Here is a 22,099-nt window from a genome sequence, read left to right as displayed (position 1 = left end):
AATGGGCGAGGGGCAGTTTTACATTTGAAAAGTATACTCGTTCATCCCACTATTTGCCACATACAGTTGTCTATGAATTCTAGTAAAAAACAATCCTTCTTTGCTACTTTTTCCTCTCTTTGCCAAGTCCAGTTGGGCTGGGTTCAGTGCGGCACACACCATGTGTGCGTTCAAAGCCTGTGTTTACCGGCATAGACACATTAAAGACAGAACCAATGACTTTGCTACTGCTTATTAATTTAGTAAAGCGCTAACCAGCACAACCAGTTAAAACTGTTTTTCATTGTATGTTAAAAGCACTTAGCAAAGCTTTTAAAGTAATTGGGGGTAATTAACTTGTGCAGTGTCAGTTATCTACAAAAGATGTTAAATACAACCGTAAGATACACCCTTTTGTTTACTGGAAATGAACCTATTTTCTAGTCCTAGCTGGTGTACACTTATGTGTATTATAAATGCATTCTTTGTGTGCGCCCATATGCATCATATTCACGTTGATTAGTTTGCTCATCACTGCGAAATTGCACTTGTATTTCAAGAAAACATTCCAGGCAAATATAAACTTTGACTCATATCTTGCATGCAAGAAACTTGTTTCTCTCCTGCTTTCCACACCTCTCTCTCCTTTCAAACCCCTCTGATGCTCCTCACTCACCTAGGCCCTTATCCCCATCACTTCCCAGAATGGATGGCAGGTCAAATAATATACCCTGTTAAAACCACACAGCTGTTTCATTCCTTACACCTAGCCCCTCGCTTTAAAACAAGCATTTGCAATGCAATTAGTCTTGCATTTACGCAAGTTTAAGCTATTGGCATTGTAAATGACATTGCCTTTCATTTCTGTTTTAAAAACAAAAATAAAAGGCATTGTCATTTGCAATGTCAATAGCTCAAACACGCGTAAATGCGAGACCTATTGGATTGCAAATGTTTGTTTTTACTGCCTTTCCCATGACACATTAGTTCAAAAAATAACCACAGATCCTGTCTGATCGATTTTCAATTTCTAGTGGCTCCCCCTTCGAATCCTCTCTCCTTTTACCCGATGGGTCCATTTCCTTCCCTCTCCGCAGTTGGTCTTTGTGGGCTCTTATTCCTCTTTGCCCACCCATTTCATTGCTCATGTCCACATCACCCTCTTCCTTACTCATAGGGTATTTCTTGGAATGTATTTTTCTACCCTTAGGTTCCCCCACTTCTCTCTCCTTCCTCTCCACCTTTTTGGGTTACAAATAGCTGTTACTCCTGCAGGGGTATTTTCCCCTACAAGCTTTTTCAACAGCCTTTATTGAACACTTATACCTATTTTCTACAACAAACTCCTTTTTTTACTGTTTTAAAGTAAGCCCCTTCTTTAGGCCTTTCCTCCATCTCCTTGTCCGCGGTATATAAAGCTTATAGCTCATTGTTTCTCCCTGTCTCTTTATGGTCATTGGATATTGGAATACAAATATGCTTTGCTCCTCTGCCTGCATGGGGTGCCATTCTTCTCCCCTCCCTGCAGGGATTTATCTTCCCCAGATTATTTATCCCCACCAACTGGCCTAACTATAGAGGGCATGAGGTCTTTAATTTGTTTAAGTTCCCCCCACCATAATTTTTATACAGATCTTTTTGGGTTTTTAAAAAGTAATTATTTATTACTGATACCTCCAGCAGGCCTTGCAATGTCTTTTGCAGGATCAACATGGTGGGTGGGGGTGTAGAAGCGGAGTCTGCTGTTTAGGTAGGCTGGTCCGGTGTTGTGGAGAGCTCTCTGTGCGTGGGTGAGGAGCTTGAAGGTAATCCTCTTGTTGATGGGGAGCCAGTGCAGGTCTCTTAGGTGGGGGGTGATGTGGCTGCGGCGGGGGATGTGGAGGAACAGGCAGGCGGAGGCATTTTGGATGCGTTGCAGTTGTTGTAGGTGTTTGGCTGGGATTCCTGCATAGAGTTGTTGCCGTAGTCCAGCCTGCTGCTGACGAGGGCTTGGGTCACCATTCTTCTGGTTTCGGTCGGGATCCACTTGTAGATTCTGCGGAGCATGTTGAGGGTTTTGTAGCAGGAGGAGGAGATGGCGTTGACCTGCTTCGAGATGGAGAGGGAGGAGTCGAGGATGAATCCTAGGTTGCGTGCGTGGTCCGTGGGCTTCGGTGCTGTTCCCAGTGTGGTTGGCCACCAGGAGTCGTCCCAGGCACAGGGGGTGGGGCCGAAGATGAGGACCACCGACTTGTCCGAGTTCAGTTTCAGACGGCTGCTCCTCATCCACTCAGCGACGGCCTTCATTCCCTCGTGGAGGTTGATTTTGGCGGTGTGTGGGTCCTTGGTGAGGGAGAGGATAAGCTGGGTGTCGTCAGCGTAGGAGTTAATGTTCAGGTCGTGCTGGCGAGCCACTTGTGCGAGGGGGGCCATGTAGACGTTGAACAGGGTCGGGCTGAGGGATGAGCCCTGGGGTAAGCCGCAGATGATGTCTGTGGCTTCTGATCGGAAGGTGGGAGGCGGGCTCTCTGGGTTCTGCCGGAGAGGAAGGATGTGGTCCAGTCCCGGGCCTTCTAATGGATTCCGGCTTCTTGGAGGCGTGTTCTTAGTGTGTGGTGGCAGACTGTGTCGAAGGCGGCTGACAGGTCCAAGAGGATGAGGGCTGAAGTTTCGCCGTTGTCTACTTGGCACCTGATGTCGTCTATGGCGGCGTTGAGGGCTGTCTCGGTGCTGTGGTTTCGTCTGAATCCGGATTGGGACGGGTCTAAGATGTTGTTGTCCTCGAGGTGGCGGGCCAGTTGCATGTTGGCAATTTTCTCAATGACCTTCGCCGGGAAAGGGAGCAGGGAGATGGGCCGGACGTTCTTGAGGTCCCTGGGGTCCGCCTTGGGCTTCTTGAGGAGGGCATTGATTTCGGCGTTCTTCCAACTCTCAGGGAATGTCGCTGTCTCGAAGGAGATGTTGATGACCTTCCGTAGTTGGGGTGCGATGGCTGCGTCTGCTTTGTTGAATACGTGGTGTGGGCAGGGGTCTGAAGGTAATCCTTAGTGGATGGAGTTCATGACTTTGCGTGTCTCGTCTTCATTGACGTAGGACCAAGAGGTCAGGTGGTTGGTGCAGGTGTTGTTCGCGGGAGGGATGGGGTCTGCCGTAGTCAGGGCTGTCGAGGTGTTGAAGCTGTCGTGGATGTCGGCTATCTTGCAATGGAAGAAGGTGGCCAGTGAGTCACACAGGTCTTGCGAGGGCTGGATGTAGTTGGTGTTGGCGCTGGGGTTGGAGAGTTCCTTCACTATTCTGAATAGCTCTTTGCTGTCGTGTGTGTTGTTGTCCAGGCGGGTTTTGAAGGACGATCTCTTGGCTGTTCTGATGAGTCGGTGATGTCTGCGGGTGGCGCCCTTGTGGGCTGCGTGGCTGTCCGGTGTACGATCGTGGAGCCATTTCTTCTCCAGTTTCCGGCATGTACGTTTGGAAGTCTGGAGCTCTTCGGTGAACCAGGTGGCTTTCTTGCTGGTGTGGCTGTTGGAGGGTTTCTTGAGCGAGGCGAGGGTGTTGGTGCAGTCGTCGATCCACTGTCTGAGGTTACGGGCAGCGGCATCTGGGTCTGTGGGGTCGGTGGGTGGGTTCTGGGCGAGGGTGGTGGTCAGCTGGTCTTCGGTGACTTTACTCCAGCAGCGGCGAGGCAGTTGTGGGGTGCGGTGGTGCGTGGTTGGTTTCTTGAAGGTGAAATGGATGCAGCGGTGGTCGGTCCAGTGGAGTTCGGTGGTGTGGTTGAAGGCGAAGTGGGTGCTTGTGGAGAAGAGGGGGTCAAGCGTGTGGCTGGCATAGTGGGTGGGTTCGGTGACTAGTTGTCTGAGGTCGAGGTTGGCGATCAGGGTGGTGGAGTTGGTGTTGTTGTTGTTCTCGAGGTGGAAGTTTTGGTCCCCAAGGAGGATGTAGTCCGTGGAGGCGAGTGCGTGGGTGCTGGCGAGGTCGGCGATGGAGTCACTGAACAGAGCCCGAGATCCAGGGGGTCTGTAGACGAGTGTTCCTCTGCGGGTGGTGTTTGGGTCGGTGTGGATCCGGAAATGCAGGTGTTTGGCGGTGTTGAGGGTGTCGTCTGCGTGGGTGTAGACCTGGAGGTTGGACTTGTGGATGATGGCTAAGCCTCCTCCAATTCTGTTGGCGCGATCCCTGCGGGTGATCTTGTAGCCATCCGGGATGGCTATGGCAATGTCGGGTGCCGAGGATTCGTTCCACCAGGTCTCGGTCAGGAAGGCAACGTCTGGGGCAGTGGTGTTGAGCAGGTCCCAGAGCTCAACGGCATGTTTGCGTGCGGAGTGGGTGTTGAGGAATATGCAGCGAAGGTGGTTGGGTTCGGTCCTTGGAGGTTTGGTGGTTCTGTCGCAGGTGAAGTTGCAGGTGTGGCAGTAGAAGGGTCCGTGGGTGCGTTTCGGGGCGGCCCGGAAGCAGCGGTGGTCTTGGCCGGTGTTGAGAGCGTGGAGGGTGCTGGCATCGTATTGAACTCCTTACTATGAGAATCACAGTCTACCCCAATCCCCTCACCCTCTCCTTCTGATTCTCGATCTCCATAACGGGGGGAAGAGTCGAGGTGATAAGGATAGTCTTGGGTCCAAGAGTGACTTGGCTATATCGGCATGAGTTGGGGATAGTGAGTTCAAGTCCAGAAATACCAGACTGGCGGATGTTAGATGTTTTCCCCACCCAGCTGTAATTCTGTTAACGAAAGATTCCTTTTTAAATGTTTTAAACTTCTACACATGAAAAACAAAATAACTTTACATAAATGATATGCATATTCACAGAGAGTCCCTGCTACTAATTAACATCATGAGAAACACGCATTTGCAATGCAATAGGTCTCGCATTTGCTAGAATTAGAGTTATTGGTATTGTAAACGAAAATGTCTTTGTTCAATGTGTTTTGGTTTAGAGTGGAGCGGATGTATGTTGTTTGGAGTGGAATTATGTGTTTGAATTGGAGTTGTTCTTTTTGGAATTGTGAGGAGTGGATTTGACTAATGTGTAGTTTATTACTGTAGTGGCATCTTTATGTGACATGGTGATTAGATAGAGGTGAGAGCTGCACAGACTAGATGGAAAGGAAGCTAAAGAGGGATAGGTAGTTTGTGCTTGAAGTGGTGATTGAACTCTAGATAGAGGAGCAGAAAGAGTGAGTGAGAAAGAGAGAAAAAAGGGTAGAGTAGGCTATCAATGCATAAAGAGTATACACAGAAGAAACCCTAAAAAGCGGAGGACAGCATGGGTTTGAGGGACGGAAATGTTCAAAAGGCATGGGAAGGAAATTGTGCTTGAAGACCTGAAGTGAACTAATATGAGAATGGCGGGAAGAGTGCGTGAGAGAACGAAAGAGGTGTGAGAGAGAGCGACTGCGAGGAGCGAGAAGAGGGGGCACCCAGAGGGTTGGGGGGAGAGGTAGACTTTTGCACAATGCAAGGTGGTACAGGAAGGTACCATGTGTGAGTAGGCAGTATGGAGAGGAGATAGGGAGTGTGAGGGAGCGTTGAGATGGGTAGTGGAATTGCGATATGAGAGAGGGTAGTGGCAGTGTGATGAGAGGTTCAGTAGGTGTTAAGTGATGCTGAGGAGATGTTGTAATGTGCTGAGTGTTGCTGAGATGGTGCAAAGTGATGCTGAGATGATGCTGCGCAGGTGACGAGTGATGTTGAGGGGGTGGTCATTTAACATTTAAACATTGCTAAGAATCAGAACCTAGAAATCTGAAAACATCTTTCATTTACATAATGCAAATTGCCAAAGTGCATAAAGAATGTAATCTAGTGACTAGTAATGTTGATGGAGGACAATGAGAATATGACTACAAAGTGTGTTCTATGTGGCATGTAAACTGTGCATGAACTTGCATCCAATCAGAACTTATTAGAACAAACACTTCACCTTCCTGTCGTATTGTCACATTATAGCGCCACATTACATTATGACTTTTGAAAGCTCTATCTGCTATTTGAAATTTTAGACTTAAAACACCAAGCCCTCTTTACATGTATGTTGTACTGAGCCTTGAAGATGCATTATAAGCGCTACTTCATATCCCTCCAACATTAACATCAAAGAGGACGACTCTAACTGATAACAGATATTTAGGGGCAGATTTATGAAGGCCTTGCGCCGCCGGTGCGTCACTTTTTCCCATGTTAAAAGTGACGCACCGGCGGCGCAAGGCCTTCATAAATCTGCCCCTTAGACTTTTGTTTGTTTCAAATAATTCCGGGTTTTCCAGCCTCACCCCAGAAACAAGCAGGAGTGTGAAACACATAGTAAACCATTCATCTTGGCATTAAAGTTAATATCAGGGCGCATGAAGCTGCATATTGAGCAAGATCACCTTCCTTGACAAGGCAGCCCTGAATAGCGGGCAGTGTTAAATGAAAGCACGAGGCTGCAGTTCAGAATGTCAAATATGCAGGTCCGTGTTAAAACTTAGCAATAACGCAGTGCGTTTGTAGTACTGACATTGACTTATTTCAAGATCCTGTAAGGTATAAACAGGGTTTGCGTTTTTACTTATTACAGATCTTCCAATGAGTCGACGTTTTTCTATTTTCATTAGGAATTGTTAATTGATTAAGTCCTGCAGACCACTGTTTTGTCAATTTAAAATGGAGCTGGAAATATGCATGGCATCCTTTGTGTCACATTTACATAATTAATGTGCAATTAATCGCTTCCTCCTTGTGCTCCGAGCATGTGATCCCGTCTTCTCTGCAGTATCTAGGTTTTACAGCACAGCTCACCTCAAACTCGGGTGGACATTGTGCAAGACTGTGCTGTTGTGACGAGTTCGCCTTAACTTTAGTTGAGGAGCTTCTTAAATATCTCTGCCTTTGATGTACTTTCATGTACGGAAGCAGCGTGCAGTAATCATTGCATGGGATGCAAATAATGTTTGCATGTTCTTAAAAGATGAATCTAGCAGTGACTCTCTCTCCCAAGAAGCAACGGGCGGGTGGTGGTGGGAGGGGGGGGCTCGGGGGGGAAGAGACGACAGAGATGGGCACTAAAACGAGCATGTAGCAATGCAATTTAAAACAAGCCAGGAACATATTTTTTTTTCAAATCGACCGCATGTACGGAGAGACATAAGAAAAACTTAAAATATACATTACAACTAATACCGCATATGTGTTGTAATGACAGGAACCTCAAACACTAGCGTTAACACAAACTGTCAACGCACAGGCATCTTGACCTCTTGTTATTTGTAATTAAGGGGTTACCAGTGCATCTCCCAAGATGTACATATACAATTCGCTGAACCACTACGACCACGGACATGTTACTGGACTAAGAGTAGAGATTGTAGAACAGAATTAAACTAGAGACGCGAGATGAGAGATAACCTGGCACACATATTAGAACAAGCAAACTCACCGCCGCAGCCCGGCTTCAACAGGAAGTCAGGCAAGCTTTGTTGGGACGGGGGCGGGGACGGACAAAAACAGGAAGCAGGCGCTCCTCTGGCCGCTGGAGGATTTCCATGTTAGCTAGCGGGGCTCCCGTGCTCATGGTGAGCCCCGCGGCCCCCGCCTGTTACCCGGAATGACCCGCTGGCTGCCGAGGGACACGCAAGAAGAACCTGGTGAGTGGGGTGTGAGGGGGATGTGTGCGTGTGTGTGTGTGTGTGTGTGTGCACGTGTGTGTATGCGTGTGTATGTAGCACGATGACTGGTTGGGGTGGGGGGGGGAGGTGGTGTGTAGGCGAGTGTCTGTCTGCCCGTTTTCGTGTGTGTATGCATTGTGCCTGCGTGGGTGTATGTGTGTGTGATTGAGAGTGAATGCCAGGCAGGGGATGTGCACGGCGACGTGCGCGCCCTCGAGAAGTAATCTGACACAGCGAGGCGCGTGGGCGATCGCTGTCTCACATTCCCCCAGACACGCCAGCAAAAGTTGTCTTCGCAGACAAAGCAGGCTTTGCCTGCTTTTTACGTCTGCTCGACCTAAAAAGGAGCATTGTGACACATTGAAGGATTCGTCACTTGTAATTCAAGGCACACACATTGGCACATATACTACACAATATATTTGTTTATTTCTAGGAGGTGTTCAGATGGATTTTCGGGAGTCCAAGTCCGAAAATATTCAACAGTCTTCTATCGCCAGTCAGCCAGAATCGTTGTCTTCTGAAGAACTGCGTAGGAGAAGACAAGCCTTCTTTGAAAAGTAATAAAATGCATATTTACTCAAATATTTATTGATTTTATTATACCGTGTATGTTTTGCAGACCTGCCTTAAACGTGCGAGTTGTGCTTGTAGCTTAAAGGGAAAATAGTTCCCACTGCTGCTATAGCAAAATGTTTGCTCAACATTTCATTCTGGCTCTCCTACTAACATTGTGTGTGTTTTTTATTTTATTAATGTTCAATTGCAGGAAGTTACAGCAGTTAACATCGTATACAATATTGATAGCATGTCCACGAGTCATGATATCTCTAAACGAAAACTGCCTGAAAACAATGCAATAATAGCTTTAGGGAGTCTGGAGCAATGAAGAGGTAATTCGTTTGTGCAGATTGAACAAAACGTTATCAACTTAAGCAAGCATATAGTTAATGGTTAGTCACATTAGTAATCACTAGTCATAATGCAGGGGAGTCAATTGCATGTTTATCTATAATGGCATGTTGAAAAGCAAAGTGTAAATTAAAGTGTGTCTTGTGCTGCTGGTGTTTACTTAAAATGTCAGCACCATCGTCCATTTTCAATATGTTTAGAGGGTGTCTGCCTGTCTCCCATCAACAGAGTAGGTTTCTGCTTCATTCTCAGCAGCGTTGAACACTTTACTTCTCTGGTTGTTCATCTTGAACACAGGGTGTGAATACAGTAACAATAATTCTCAAAAAATGGAGGACTTTATAGTTATTCACTGGATAACTCGTGGTTATGGGAGATGTTAATCATTTTCTTAAAATGCTTGTGGAGCTTGAAATATTTCGCCAATCTCTTCTCCTTTTCTTTTTGGTCTAAGTCATGTGACTCCTGTCGGTTGCTGAGTAGCTCAAGACTGTGGGAGATGTATTTAATTTTCATTAAGTCATCAAGCAATATTGTGGCAAAACTCACCAGAGTAGATATTAATATCGGAACTTTTCACTTTATTGAATCCCACTGGAGGGATGTGATAAATTAACATCATCAAAATGCAACCAAAAATTGTTCAGGATGGACATAAGGAGGACAACTAAATACTAAACATCACATTCGAACGTTACATCTGTCAGTCACTCTGGTTCCATTTGTTTTGCACACTGCACTAGCACTTTATGAAAATAGTCTACATCTCCCACTATACATGCCTGTGAGAGAGCCTTCAGTTCAAAATGCATCAAGTATTTTATATTTGCACTTTATGGAAGACATTAATGTAACAATTTGTAACTTGGACTATGGTTCTTCATATTAAAATCATGAAATATGTTGTGAATGCAGTAACAATAATGCTCCTAAATGAAGTACTAAACAATTAAATAATCGATTGGGTTTGCTATTTATTTGCCTAAAGGAAAATATTGAAGGTTTAGGAAGCAAATACAACATCTAGGACAGCCAGCATGTAATGCCCCAAAAAGTAATCTGTGCATTATTATTCCTAGTTGGAATTTTTTGATGCACTCATTCGTGAAATTGTAATTTTAAGGAACTGAAACACGCTAGACAGGTGCTGTGCACAAGTAGGTCCTCTAAATAGACACTTATGTGAACATTTTGAATACATGGAGGTGTTGTACATGTCCCACTTTTTTCTTCCTAGTTACTCCACTCTTGGTGACAAAAGCAAAGGGAAGCAGTGTGCTGTAACCTTGCCAGTTAATATTACACAGTAGATAATGGTAAAACAGGAACAGTGTTCCATTAATCCTGGATTTCATTTTATTTTTTAAAGCGCAGGTACCAAATCCTTCCCTTAGATAGAAATTGTTACAAAAGAATTTTCAATTTACTTAGTTTTATGTTAGCGGTTAGATCAGTTTATTTTTGTGTATTATAGGAAAAAGAAACATTTCTACATTTTATTTATTCTGAGATGGGGTATGAAGTTTTAATTTGTAACAAGTCAATTTTCATGTTGACCTGGTGATGTTTTTTGATGCCATACGAAGCATAGAAACTGCATTTTTTTAAATTATTGACTGGATGTTTCTGTAGAAATAATGTAGAGCCATTGCTGCAATATTTTCTACGGTTATGGTCTTGAACACATTTTTTGTATTGGTTTAGTAACATTGTCCGTTGTATTCAGGCAGCAACAGCAGCAGCAAGAACAGACCGAGGATCTACATGAGAAGCCAACTACAAGTTCAAATGCACTGGGAATTGATCCAGGTATGGTGTTCTTTTCCTACTGTGTTCCACATTAAAGTATCCTCTTTTGCATCAGATATACACGTCCATCTTCTATTTTGTCTATGCCTTGATGTAACCTCGTTGTTTCATCTAGTAGGGTAAGAAATGTCTACATGTTCATGGCTTTTAACCAAACGGTCCATTTTGCTATCTTGGGAGTTGCATTGAAGACAGCAAAGTTAAAGTGTTGACATCTCGAATTTAAGTAAAATGTTAGCAATGTCAATTTATTAACTTTTTATAAGCATCTTTTTTGTGTTAGTCTCGTAGTTGACTGAGAGATGTTACATGCTGGCACAGTGGTTGAAATTGGCGGGATCTGGTGGGAACATACTTTTTGATTTAGCATATTCTGTTTCTATACTTAAAAGGAAAACACATTCCAGAATGCAGGCTGGCATTTCCATTGCTCGTGTTTGCTCCCTATCCTTAAATAAAGGATTCATCCATTAATATGGAGACTATTCAGGCAGCCTCAAACCATTTCAACTTCTTGATGTTTGATTGCTGCCTGCCTGGTAACAGTGGCAAAGTAGGGGTGTGTGGTGGAAACCAGTGGTTTTGAAATATCCGCTCTCCTTACCAGTGCCACACGCATTCTACCACATGCTCATCACGGAGCCGTAAAATAACATTAGAAAGTAAGTGGTGCCTCTCTTCGGTTAGCAGAACTAATTGTGTGACTGTGAAGTCCCAGGAAAAGGAGGAGTCAGAGATGGTCACGCTTGCATGTTGCATAGTCAAGTGATGAGGACACAAGGAGATAAGACCAGAGACTGTAAGAAACTGGCTCTATATATACTACACCAAAATGAGGTATAGTGTGTATAGAGTCCAAGTGTCCCCCAGAGGTAGGCAGAGGTTAAAGTTAGATAGAACCTTACTCTCTGATTGTGGTAGCTTGGTCAAGCAGTAAGGCAGTATCAGAGGACAGTGTCTGATGTACACACTCGGTCAGCATATGAATTCACACACTCAAGAACTGAACTCTAGGCCAATTGTTTTTGTATAAAAATATACTTTTGTTTATTTTTTAGAACCAAGCAAGCCTGGCACAGGTAAGCATTAAATACTTTTCAGTAATAAGTTACTGGATATAGAACAGTTTGAAAATGCAATAGAAATTGTACTTTGTATGATTTACAGGGGAGCAGTAGTATGCAACACTTAGCAAATACAATACATTGAAATGGATAGGCTTTTATAGTAAATTGCAGGTAAGTTACTTTTCATGTTACTTTTCTAACTCCGTGCTGGATACCTTCATTCCGCATTAGGACATTTCCTGCAAACAGTTGAGTAAACACGTTTTGGTTATTTGTGCGATTTTTAACGAATATTTTTTGATTTCAAAATAACACACTTGGAAACTTTTTGGACAAAAAGTGTCAATGTTATCCTATGGGAGGAAAACAGGTTAACATTTCACAGGTAAGTAAACGACTGTGGCAGTTAAGGTACTGGAGTTAGACTCAAGGGTCCCCCAGGGTCAGTGATGCACTGTTGTTGCACCCTCAGCGGCACTAGGGCAGCCGGGCGCAGAGTGTTGAGCCCCAATGTTATTCAATGGGGGATAGGGAGCCTCGTTGGTCGCTGCTGGCAAGCAGGCCACTGGGTAGTGGGAGCAAAGCTCCTAGGGTTAAGGTCAGGGCGAATGGGGAAACAAAGTCGCACAAAATGTGCACCCTCCGTGGCACTGGGCCGGCCTGGTCCAGAGTGCTGTTTCGACGTAGGGCGCCCTGTTGTTTTCTATGGAGAACCTCCGGTTTGTAAAAGCACTGCAGGCAGGGAGACAAAGGACTTCTGGGTGCGACCACCACTTGGAGAGGTAAGTTGGGAAGTTAAGGGTTGGCTAGGCACTGTCGTTTTGGGCACACAAGGCCGTGGGGCGTCTGGTGCAGGGGTGCCTTTTGGGGTCGTATCTTCTTGCCAGCTCCTGGTCGCAGTTAGGGGGCCTTCTGGATTTAGGCTGGAGGCTTGAGGCTGGTCTGGGTTTGCCGGATCTCGGGTCAGGATCATTGGGGTGACCTCGTGGTGTTTTTCCACTTGAGCTCAGGCCAGGTTCAGCTGGTGCCGAGTGGGCTGGATTCACGGTCTCTGGCTGGCACCAGAAGCTGCAGTTTGAACAAATCCGGTGTTCATGGGAGATGCAGTCTTTAGAAGTGAAGGCAGGCAGGTCCTCCGGGTTTCTTGGGGTTGCTGGCTGCTCGGACACACCGGGATTTCGTAGGAGCTGTTTCGAGGGGGAGACGGGCCGGTAGGCGTCGTCCTCTTGTTAGCTTTGCACAGCTCTTCATTCCTTCTTCTTATCTTCTTTCTTGTTTCTTATCTGGATCTGAGGAAGCAAGGTTCAGGGTGCCCCCTAAATACTAAATTTAGGGGCGTTACGGGTAGGTAAAGGGCAGGGACCAATGGGTCTCTTCCTTGGGGTGGGTACACCCCCTATTCTGCCACTCTCCAGTGGGAGGGGTGCGGGAGCCTGTCCCTGGTTGGCTGAGTCTCCCCATCCTCAAGATGGCGGGACTCAAGGTTGTGCTTCACCTCCCCTCCCCCACCTGAGGGGTGGAGTTGGCACAGGTGGGCACACCTCTCTACCTCACTTGTTTTTCCCACCGGTTCTCCCACCCAAAGTGGGGGGTAGAACCAGTGGGGACCAGTTGCTGAAAGTAGCAAATGGTCTGGAGAGGCGGCATGCCTTTGAAGCTTATCCTTCGTGAACCCTGCCCATCCTGGGGGAGGAGGCTTGGCACCTCGACCCAGGATGTGCAGTGCATCAGGCCCCATAGAGCAGCAGCTCTCGACCCAGGGGGTCCAGAAACATGTCTGGTGGTGGAAGCCTAGGCAGCCACTCAGTCAGGTCACTAGAATTTGGTTGAGTTTCAGGGGGCATCTTTAAGATGCCCTCTGTTGTGCATTTTACATTAAATCCCATACTGGCATCAGTGTGGGTTTAATGTGCTGAGAAGTTTGATACCAAACTTCCCAGTCTTCATTGTAGCCATCATGGTGTTGTGGAGTTAGTAATGAAAAAATCCCAGCACCATATACTCTTAATGGCAGCACTGTATTTACAGTGCCCAGGAATGGACTTGGGCACTGTAGGGGTACAGGGCTCATGCACCTGTACCCTCACCACTGGCATAGGGCACCCAGCTAGAGGGGTGACTGATGTATGCCAGGGCAGTGGTTTTTGGGCATGGCACGCAGGTATGTGTGCCATTTCGACTCTTCACTTTGTTCTGCACCAAGACACGCAGCCTGCAAAGGCAGTGTGTGAGGGTTAGGGTACAGGGTGGCACAATAAGTGCTGCAGCCCTTAGAGGCCTTCTCTGGTCACAGTGCCCTGGGTACCTGTGGCACCATTTACCAGGGGCTGACATGTGGCCAGAGATGCCAATTGGGTTTAGGCTTCAATGCAGTTTTAGGGAAGGAACATAGGCCCTGGCTACCTGATTAGCAGGAGCCCAGGGCACACTCAGTCAAAGAACATCAGCAATTCAGCAAAAGTGGGGGCATACCATGCAAGAAAGAGGGCACTTTCTCATAGAGACATATTGGAATACAGGCAGAAAAAGGACAGAAACAGACCAGAATGAACATACTTATTATTAAAGGTTATACAAAGTGCAGAAAATAATGCGATACATAGATGCAGGGAGGAGATAATAGCCAGAGCTGCCGAATTTGGAACTGGGAAACCAGGTTTGAGACGTAGCGGCTGCTCAATATCCTGTGATCCAGGGTAAATCACTTAATCTGACCTTTTGTAACCGAATGTGGTGCTCATGTAAAGTGTTCTAATGCCGTTGGGTTGAGCGTGCACTATATAAAAATGTTTTAAAATACACCGCCACACAAAAAGCCATGTAATTGCAAAGAGGCTGTTAGGGGTTAGATACAATCTGGTGGATAGAGAAAAAGGCTGTTGGTGGCAGACACAGATTGGCCACATACAGGAATGGATAGAATAAAAGAAGCAGCAGCAGACAAAGAGAGAGACCGGGACAGAGGAAAGCATGCTTGAAGCTCTGTATGGAAACTTTGACTCGGCAAAAAGAGTTGCACCTTGACCTGGATATCCACTGAAAATAACAAATGCAAAGAAGAGGTAGACATGCAGATTAGTGAGACAGCAAGCCACAAAAATAGTCCCTGCTCTTTGAGAAGGGCGGGCATGTGATAAACAAGCATTGGCATAGCCAATAGGTCTCGCATTTGGGACCTTATAAGTGTTTAGCCATGCAACAGTTGGTGTTGTTGCACCAAGGATATTCTGCTGCATAACTAAATACTTATAGGGTCCAAAAAGCGAGACCTATTGGCTATGCCAATGCTTGGTTGTTTTTTGTTGCTGTTTTGTTTAAGTTGCCAGATCTACAATAGCTGCACGTGGTTTTTGTTAACAGTTCTTTGCATCAAATGAACTTGTTTTCATTGCTCTGAATGTTGTTTCCATTCTGGTTGTAGGAAGCAGTCATTCCCGGGGGTGTGGGAGCTGCCTAGCTGTGCACATGCGCCAAAATTTGCAGATGAGAAAAAGCCTGGTGCAGGCGCAATTTACAAGTGTGGAGTGAGTGAGCCCCAGGCAGCATGACTCACTCACACATAGGAGTTCATGCACTGCACCTGCATACTCCGCATGATTTAAGGAAACTCAACCCACTCCCTCCCTAGCATCGAACACATATTTACCAAGAAACTCTGAGAAGAGCCTGCCTGCTGCGATGGTGGTGTGTGTGCCTGGTGAAAGCGTGCACTGAAGGCTGGTGGTGTGTGTGCCTGATGAAAGCGGGCTCTGATGGCTGGTGGTGTATGTGCCTGGTGAAAGCGTACACTTACGGCTGGTGGAAGCGTGCGCTGGTGGTGTGTGTGTCTGGTGGAAGCGTGCACTGACGGCCGGTGGTGTGTGTGCCTGGTGAAAGCGTGCACTGACAGCTGGTGGTGTGTGTGCCTGGTGGAAGCTTGCACTGACTGCTGGTGGTGTGTGTGCCCGGTGAAAGCGTGCACCGACCGCTGGTGGTGTGTGTGTGTGCCTGGTGAAAGCGTGCACTGACTGCTGGTGGTGTGTGCCTGGTGGAAGCATGCACCGATGGCTGGTAGTGTGTGACGGCTGGTGGTGTGTGTGCCTGGTGGAAGCGTGCACTGATGGCTGGTGGTGTGTGTGCCTGGTAGAAGCGTGCACTGACGGCTCGTGGTGTGTGTGCCCGGTGAAAGCGTGCACTGACGGCTGGTGGTGTGTGTGCCCGGTGAAAGCGTGCACTGATGGCTGGTGGTGTGTGTGCCTGGTGGAAGCGTGCACAGATTGCTGGTGGTGTGTGTGCCCGGTGAAAGCGTGCACCGACAGCTGGTGGTGTGTGTGTGTGCCTGGTGAAAGCATGCACTGACGGCTGGTAGTGTATGTGCCTGGTGAAAGCGCACACGTACGGCTGGTGGAAGCGTGCACTGGTGGCTGGTGGTGTGTGTGTCTGGTGGAAGCGTGCACTGACGGCTGGTGGTGTGTGTGCCTGGTGAAAGCGTCCACTGACAGCTGGTGGTGTGTGTGCCTGGTGGAAGCATGCACAGACTGCTGGTGGTGTGTGTGCCCGGTGAAAGCGTGCACCGACCGCTGGTGGTGTGTGTGTGTGTGTGCCTGGTGAAAGCGTGCACTGACGGCTGGTGGTGTGTGCCTGGTGGAAGCATGCACCGATGGCTGGTAGTGTGTGACGGCTGGTAGTGTGTGTGCCTGGTGAAAGTGTACACTGACGGCTGGTGGTGTGTGTGCCTGGTGAAAGTGTACACTGACGGCTGGTGGTGTGTGTGCCTGGTGGAAGCGTGCACTGATGGCTGGTGGTGTGTGTGTCTGGTAGAAGCGTGCACTGACGGCTCGTGGTGTGTGTGCCATGTGAAAGCGTGCACTGACGGCTGGTGGTGTGTGTGCCCGGTGAAAGCGTGCACTGATGGCTGGTGGTGTGTGTGCCTGGTGGAAGCGTGCACTGACGGCTGGTGGTGTGTGTGCCCGGTGAAAGCGTGCACCGACAGCTGGTGGTGTGTGTGTGTGCCTGGTGAAAGCATGCACTGACGGCTGGTAGTGTGTGTGCCTGGTGGAAGCGTGCACTGACAGCTGGTGGTGTGTGTGCCTGGTGGAAGCGTGCACTGATGGCTGGGGGTGTGTGTGCCAGGTGAAAGCATGTACTGGCGGCTGGTGGTGTGTGTGCCTGGTGGAAGCATGCACTGATGGCTGGTGGTGTGTGTGCCTGGTAGAAGCGTGCACTGACGGCTCGTGGTGTGTGTGCCCGGTGAAAGCGTGCACTGACGGCTGGTGGTGTGTGTGCCCGGTGAAAGCGTGCACTGATGGCTGGTGGTGTGTGTGCCTGGTGGAAGCGTGCACTGATTGCTGGTGGTGTGTGTGCCTGGTGAAAGCGTGCACTGACGGCTGGTGGTGTGTGTGCCCGGTGAAAGCGTGCACCGACAGCTGGTGCTGTGTGTGTGTGCCTGGTGGAAGCGTGCATTGACAGCTATTGGTGTGTGGGCCTGGTGGAAGAGTGCACTGACCGCTGGGGGTTGTGTGTGCCTGGTGGAAGCGTGCACCGACGGCTGGTGGTGTGTGTGCCTGGTGGAAGCGTGCACCGACGGCTGGTGGTGTGTGCGCCTGGTGGAAGCGTGCACCGACGGCTGGTGGTGTGTGTGTCTGGTGGAAGCGTGCACTGACGGCTGGTGGTGTGTGTGCCTGGTGGAAGCGTGCACTGACGGCTGGTGGTGTGTGTGCCTGTTGAAATCGTGCACTGACGACTGATGGTGTGTGTGCCTGGTGGAAGCAGGAGCATTCACAGTGATAGAAGACACAAATTAAACTGACCAGGAGGGAGGGGGAAAAGGGAGGGGGGGGGGTAGTGCAAGCAGAGGAGCCTGATTACAGGAATAAAAACACAGATGGCAGCTGTGCACGTGCACAAGCTCGTGAACGCAAGCTGTTGGCCAGCAAAAGAATTTGGTGGCACTTTTAAAAGCCACTTACTAAATGTCTTGAAGAGACAGCGCATGCGCCGTCTCAGGCGAGACCTACAAAGGAAAGTAAACACACAGTCACCGCTGATTTCCGTTTACACACGTTATCCCTGCTTTTTGTCTGGACTTTACTTGTAGGATTCTTCAATCTCTTTCAGACCCATGCATATAGGAACAAAAGTCAACAGATAAAAACGTAGAAGCAGAACAAGATAGAGCAAAAGGAAGGAACATTGAGAGAAAGCAATAAAAAGAGATAAGAGAAAGCAAGAGTAAAGTAGTGAAAAAGGAGAGTCATAGAGAATTGACCGAAACAAGCAGGGACTGGTGGCTCAGTGGATTAGTGTATCCATTCTGGGAATCTGTGCTTGACTTCGTGGTCACATTCGCGAATCCCAATGGCTCCACTCAGCTTTTTCAATGGATAAAAGAGACCAGGGGAGGACTATCTTCGAGAGAGTTGAGTGAGTGGCGTTGCTCGACCATCAGTGGGGAGGATGAGAAGGAAAATTTTGTAGCTACTAAATGCTGGTGATAAACTAGCAGAGGATGTTTTTTTTTTTTATTATTAATTTGAGGGATTGGTGCAGGAACTGAAATGTCCTGTGCATGTGTTGAGCAAGGAAAACCCTCACCCTGAAGGTACAAGCCTGGCCAGTTTTTGAAAAAACAAAACAGTAGTGAACGCAATAAATAAGCCAAAAACCCAGGGAAAACTCACATAAATTATTAAGTTAAATGTTGTGACAAATGACCATTATTAATAGAAACCAAACATGTTATTTGTATACAAAATAGTATTTATAGTTTATTTATAATCTTTTCTTCATTTTTGTTGGAAAATTCTTTTTATAAAAAATGCATATATTCAGTAAAAGATTTCAATAACATACATTTTATAATTCAAAAAAATGTGAAGACAAGTTAGAAACAACAGAGGAAAAAAGAAAGAGAACCACAAATGACTAAATTGTTGGGTTGGGCTAGTGGAGTTAGCAAAAGCGGTGGATGGGAACTCTACGCGCGTTTCGGCTATTGCCTTCTTCAGGAGTCCGTCATTTGCAACAGGACATAAAACACAACACTGAAAAACATATAAAAAAGGCAATGTCACAAACTGTAATATTATATCATTGTTCAGTTTTCTAAATTCATTATTTTGGTCCCTGGGCATAGGTCTGATTATTATTAAGGCAAAAAAAAAAAGAAGCCAAGCCTGGCCAGTGACATTGATGGGCATGAGAAGGTGGGAATATGTTTGCATTTGGATGCTTATGCTGGTTGGGTGGTTCTTCGACTTAGGTGCCCATGTGTTGATCTTCGTGCAACCATTTGCCACAGTTGCGTCTGTAATCACATGTTGTTGTAGATGGAAATGGTATTCCTTTTGGTGGTGTTTTCACTGACATTTTGCACGCTGGGTATAGGAACCATCTATTTTAAAGAGCCAGCTTCTCAGTTTCGTCCTGAAATCATGATAGTTGAAATCTTGTCTTTTCTTTGGAGGAAGGGATTTCAAAGCTTTTGGGACCTGATGAGAAAAAAATCTTGGGGAATTCTAATCGGAGAGTTGTGAAAAACCTTAGATGGTGAGAAGGCACATGCCGGGAGAACATAATAAATGACTAAGGGGACATTGTTGTGTAAGGGTTTAAAACAAATGCAAAAACTTGATTGGAGGGCAATGTAAAGCTGAAATGTGGCTTTAAAAGGGTGAGTGATTCAGCAGGTAGAACAGTTAGAAGATGGTGGGTTGTACCCGCAATGAGATCAAGCTATAGGGCATTTGTATAATTAAGTATACAGCAAGTAAGTGCTTGAATGTTACAGTAAAGGTTTTTCTTTTTCACAGTTTGCCGAGACTTTAGATATGTTTAGATATCTGCAGTTTGAAATAGAGCAGGTCATCCAACAGGACTCCCAATATTCTTCACAGTTGTGGTGGGGGATGTACATTGGCCCAGAACATTGGGCCACCAGCTGGGCGCCCATACAGAAGGATGGCTATCTAGTACCATGACCTTAGGTTTTGCCTTAATTAAGATTGACATTAGTGGATATCCAGTAGTCTACTACCCTGAGATGTGACTGGAATTGAGGCGAGATGATTCAATATTGTTGTCAAGCCTGTTAATCAGTTGAGTGTCATCCGCATAGCTCATAACGTCAGATAGTATATGCCAATAAGCTTAGCCATGGGAACTATGTAGAAGTTGAAAAGCGTAGCGACGATCCTCGGAGGAATGCTTAATAAGACAGAGCCCACCGTCCTTCTAAAGGCATGTTTTAATGTTGTCTGATTAGGTTTGTGATAAAAAAAAGACTGAATCCATTCTAAGGTGTAACTTCTGATTTCCACCTCTCCAAGCCTTAACACGAGGATGTTATGATACACAGCGTTGAAGTCTGCAGAGAGGTGGAGGAAGGAAAGCAACACAATGTGCACATTACTATGAATACCCCAGATTGTGCTCAAAGCCCGTTGTGCCCATATGTTTTGCTGCTGAGTTGTAAGCCCTCCAGGCAGCTCCTTGTCAGGCATCCTTCTGGCGCAGTGCAAAGGCCAAGTGCTGCACCCAAATGTGGCCTTGCTACAACTTCTAGCCCAGCACTTGAGAGGCTAGATTTGGCAAGTATGATATAGCGCTGGAAGTCCTTTGTGCTTTGTGCCAGATATCCTTCTTCAACAGTTTTTTATTGCAGCAAATCAGCTGTCTTTATCTGATGGCTGAAGAGCATTCTATAGACCGCTTGCCATGGATGATCTTAAACATCCTCAAGTTTGTTCTGTTTCTGTTGGAGAAGGGAATGGATACAGGCACTTTGGATGCTAACTGTTGGCCATGCCAGCTTGTATTTTCTTTTTTGACCAATGATTAAGTTTTAAGATGGTTTAGCTTCTGAAGCAATTGAATAACTAGTATCAATGTATTCTTAGAAAGCATTTCTGGAGGACGTTAATCTAGTCTGCAAGTTTTCATCTGGGGTGCTGTTTAAGTTCTAACATAGTCGTTCTTTTTTTTTTTTTACAAAGAAACAAAAATCAAGTTGCAGTCACCTGCAAAGACTGATAGAATTACAGGACCTCTCTACCTCACTTCTCTATTGGTGTATTTTCTAAATGAGAGATGTAATTGGAACTGTCATTTTTGGCCAAAGTTGTATTAATGGCATTCTTTCCAACTTTTAAACAGTTGAAAGAAGAGAAACCACATTGTCTCAATCCCAGAAGAACTTTTAATCAGTATAGTCGGGGAACTACTGATTTACACATCAACAAAAAATATGGTGTTTCCCCCTGTTGATCCTACTGTGTGTGAAAACAAAGAACATATATATATATATATATATATATATATATATATATATATATATATATATATATATATATATATATATATATATATATATATATATATATATATATATATATATATATATATATATATATATATATATATATATATATATATATATATATATATATATATATATATATATATATATATATATATATATAAACAAACAATCCAGCTTCCACAGAAAACTCCATGGACGAAGGCACGGACACGAGGTAATCAAGATGTGGCAAATATTTATTTCTCAGGTCCACCCTCAACCCCTGAGATAAGAGATACGCGTTTCGGCTTTCAGGAAGCCTTTTTCAATCTGTTTGGCGCCATCATTTACATCATATATATATAGCCCTTCCCACTTAAGGTAAGTGTAGACATAAATAACAGACTCATAAATATGCATCATACATTATCCACCCACCATGATTGTATGCTCTCTAAAATAGAGTATTACCACTGGGGCAGGTAAACCAATTTATGCATAAGAAGAAATACATTAATTGCACCGTGCAAATCAACAATTCTACCAATGTTGCTGTTTACTGTGAAAGACGCCTATTTGAATAGTTTTATCTGCCACAAGTGGGAATGTTATGGATATTAAACGCCGTGCCGCCAGATCTTATCTCATATGTCACTTTTAAATAAAAACGAACATAAATTAAAATGTTAAAAGAACAATGCTGCTATTTTACACATTAGTCCAAATCAAGTCCGCCTCGAATCCCAAAGGATTAATAGCCCCGATAAAATAAACACCGTTCTCATGTCACCGTACATCTGTGATGAGAATGCTGAAAAGTGATATAATGTTACGAGTTCGCACTATATCAGATTAATAATCAAGCAAGCAGGGAAACACATTGCTGGCATCCGCACCTCGGGGTCAGGTCACACTCCATGTGTGAACTATCGACATAAATGTCAGCCTCTGAGTCTGCGCATAAGACTACATATCCCATAGTGCTGCTTGGTATAACGTGATCCAAGATGGAATGCAAAAACGTAATTCAGTTCAACTTGTAAAGATTAACACCGCAGATGAAAATAAACCGGACTGGAGGCAGGAAATGTCATGGACTTGAATAATAGGCAGCAAAAATGAGTTCAATTCAAACACAGAGGTTGAAGGGGATCGATGCATAAAGATATGTACGCCAAGACTGACCTCACCGCTTCGGCGTTGGCTACTGCAGTGCCCTGTCACCAACAAGTGCCAGTCTCCTGGGTGAGGCATTTCATTCTGGGAAGACACAGATCCTGTGCTGGCAGTTGTGAAAACCGCCCCGCTCCAGGACCCTAGTCTCCCACCGCTGTCATCCTCATTCCTTTTACTGGCTGTCTAGTTGGGGGCTCTCCCACTAGTACTCCCGTACTCCTCCAAGAAACAGCGGCCCGAAGGGAGAGCCACAAACGACTG

The 22,099-nt window shown here is 45.9% G+C and overlaps 1 protein-coding gene across 2 annotated transcripts in view; it reads left to right on the top strand.

The window, feature by feature from the left end:
- The window catches only part of ATXN3 (ataxin 3), a 356,331-nt gene that overhangs the window by 298,450 nt on the left and 35,782 nt on the right, over positions 1 to 22,099 (top strand). The window contains exons 9-10 of one of the 2 annotated variants that reach the window (XM_078660070.1): positions 8,034 to 8,157; positions 10,236 to 10,318. In XM_078660070.1, coding sequence (XP_078516196.1) covers positions 8,034 to 8,157; positions 10,236 to 10,318 — 207 coding nt within the window. The remainder of the gene's footprint in view (positions 1 to 8,033; positions 8,158 to 10,235; positions 10,319 to 22,099) is intronic. The other variant, XM_078660071.1, reaches the window with a different exon arrangement.

This window comes from Lissotriton helveticus, chromosome 9 (assembly GCF_964261635.1).
Source record: "Lissotriton helveticus chromosome 9, aLisHel1.1, whole genome shotgun sequence".
Taxonomy (NCBI): Eukaryota; Metazoa; Chordata; class Amphibia; order Caudata; family Salamandridae; genus Lissotriton; species Lissotriton helveticus.
The sequence above is the reverse complement of the archived record's forward strand: the minus strand, read 5'-3'. Positions and strand labels throughout refer to the sequence as shown.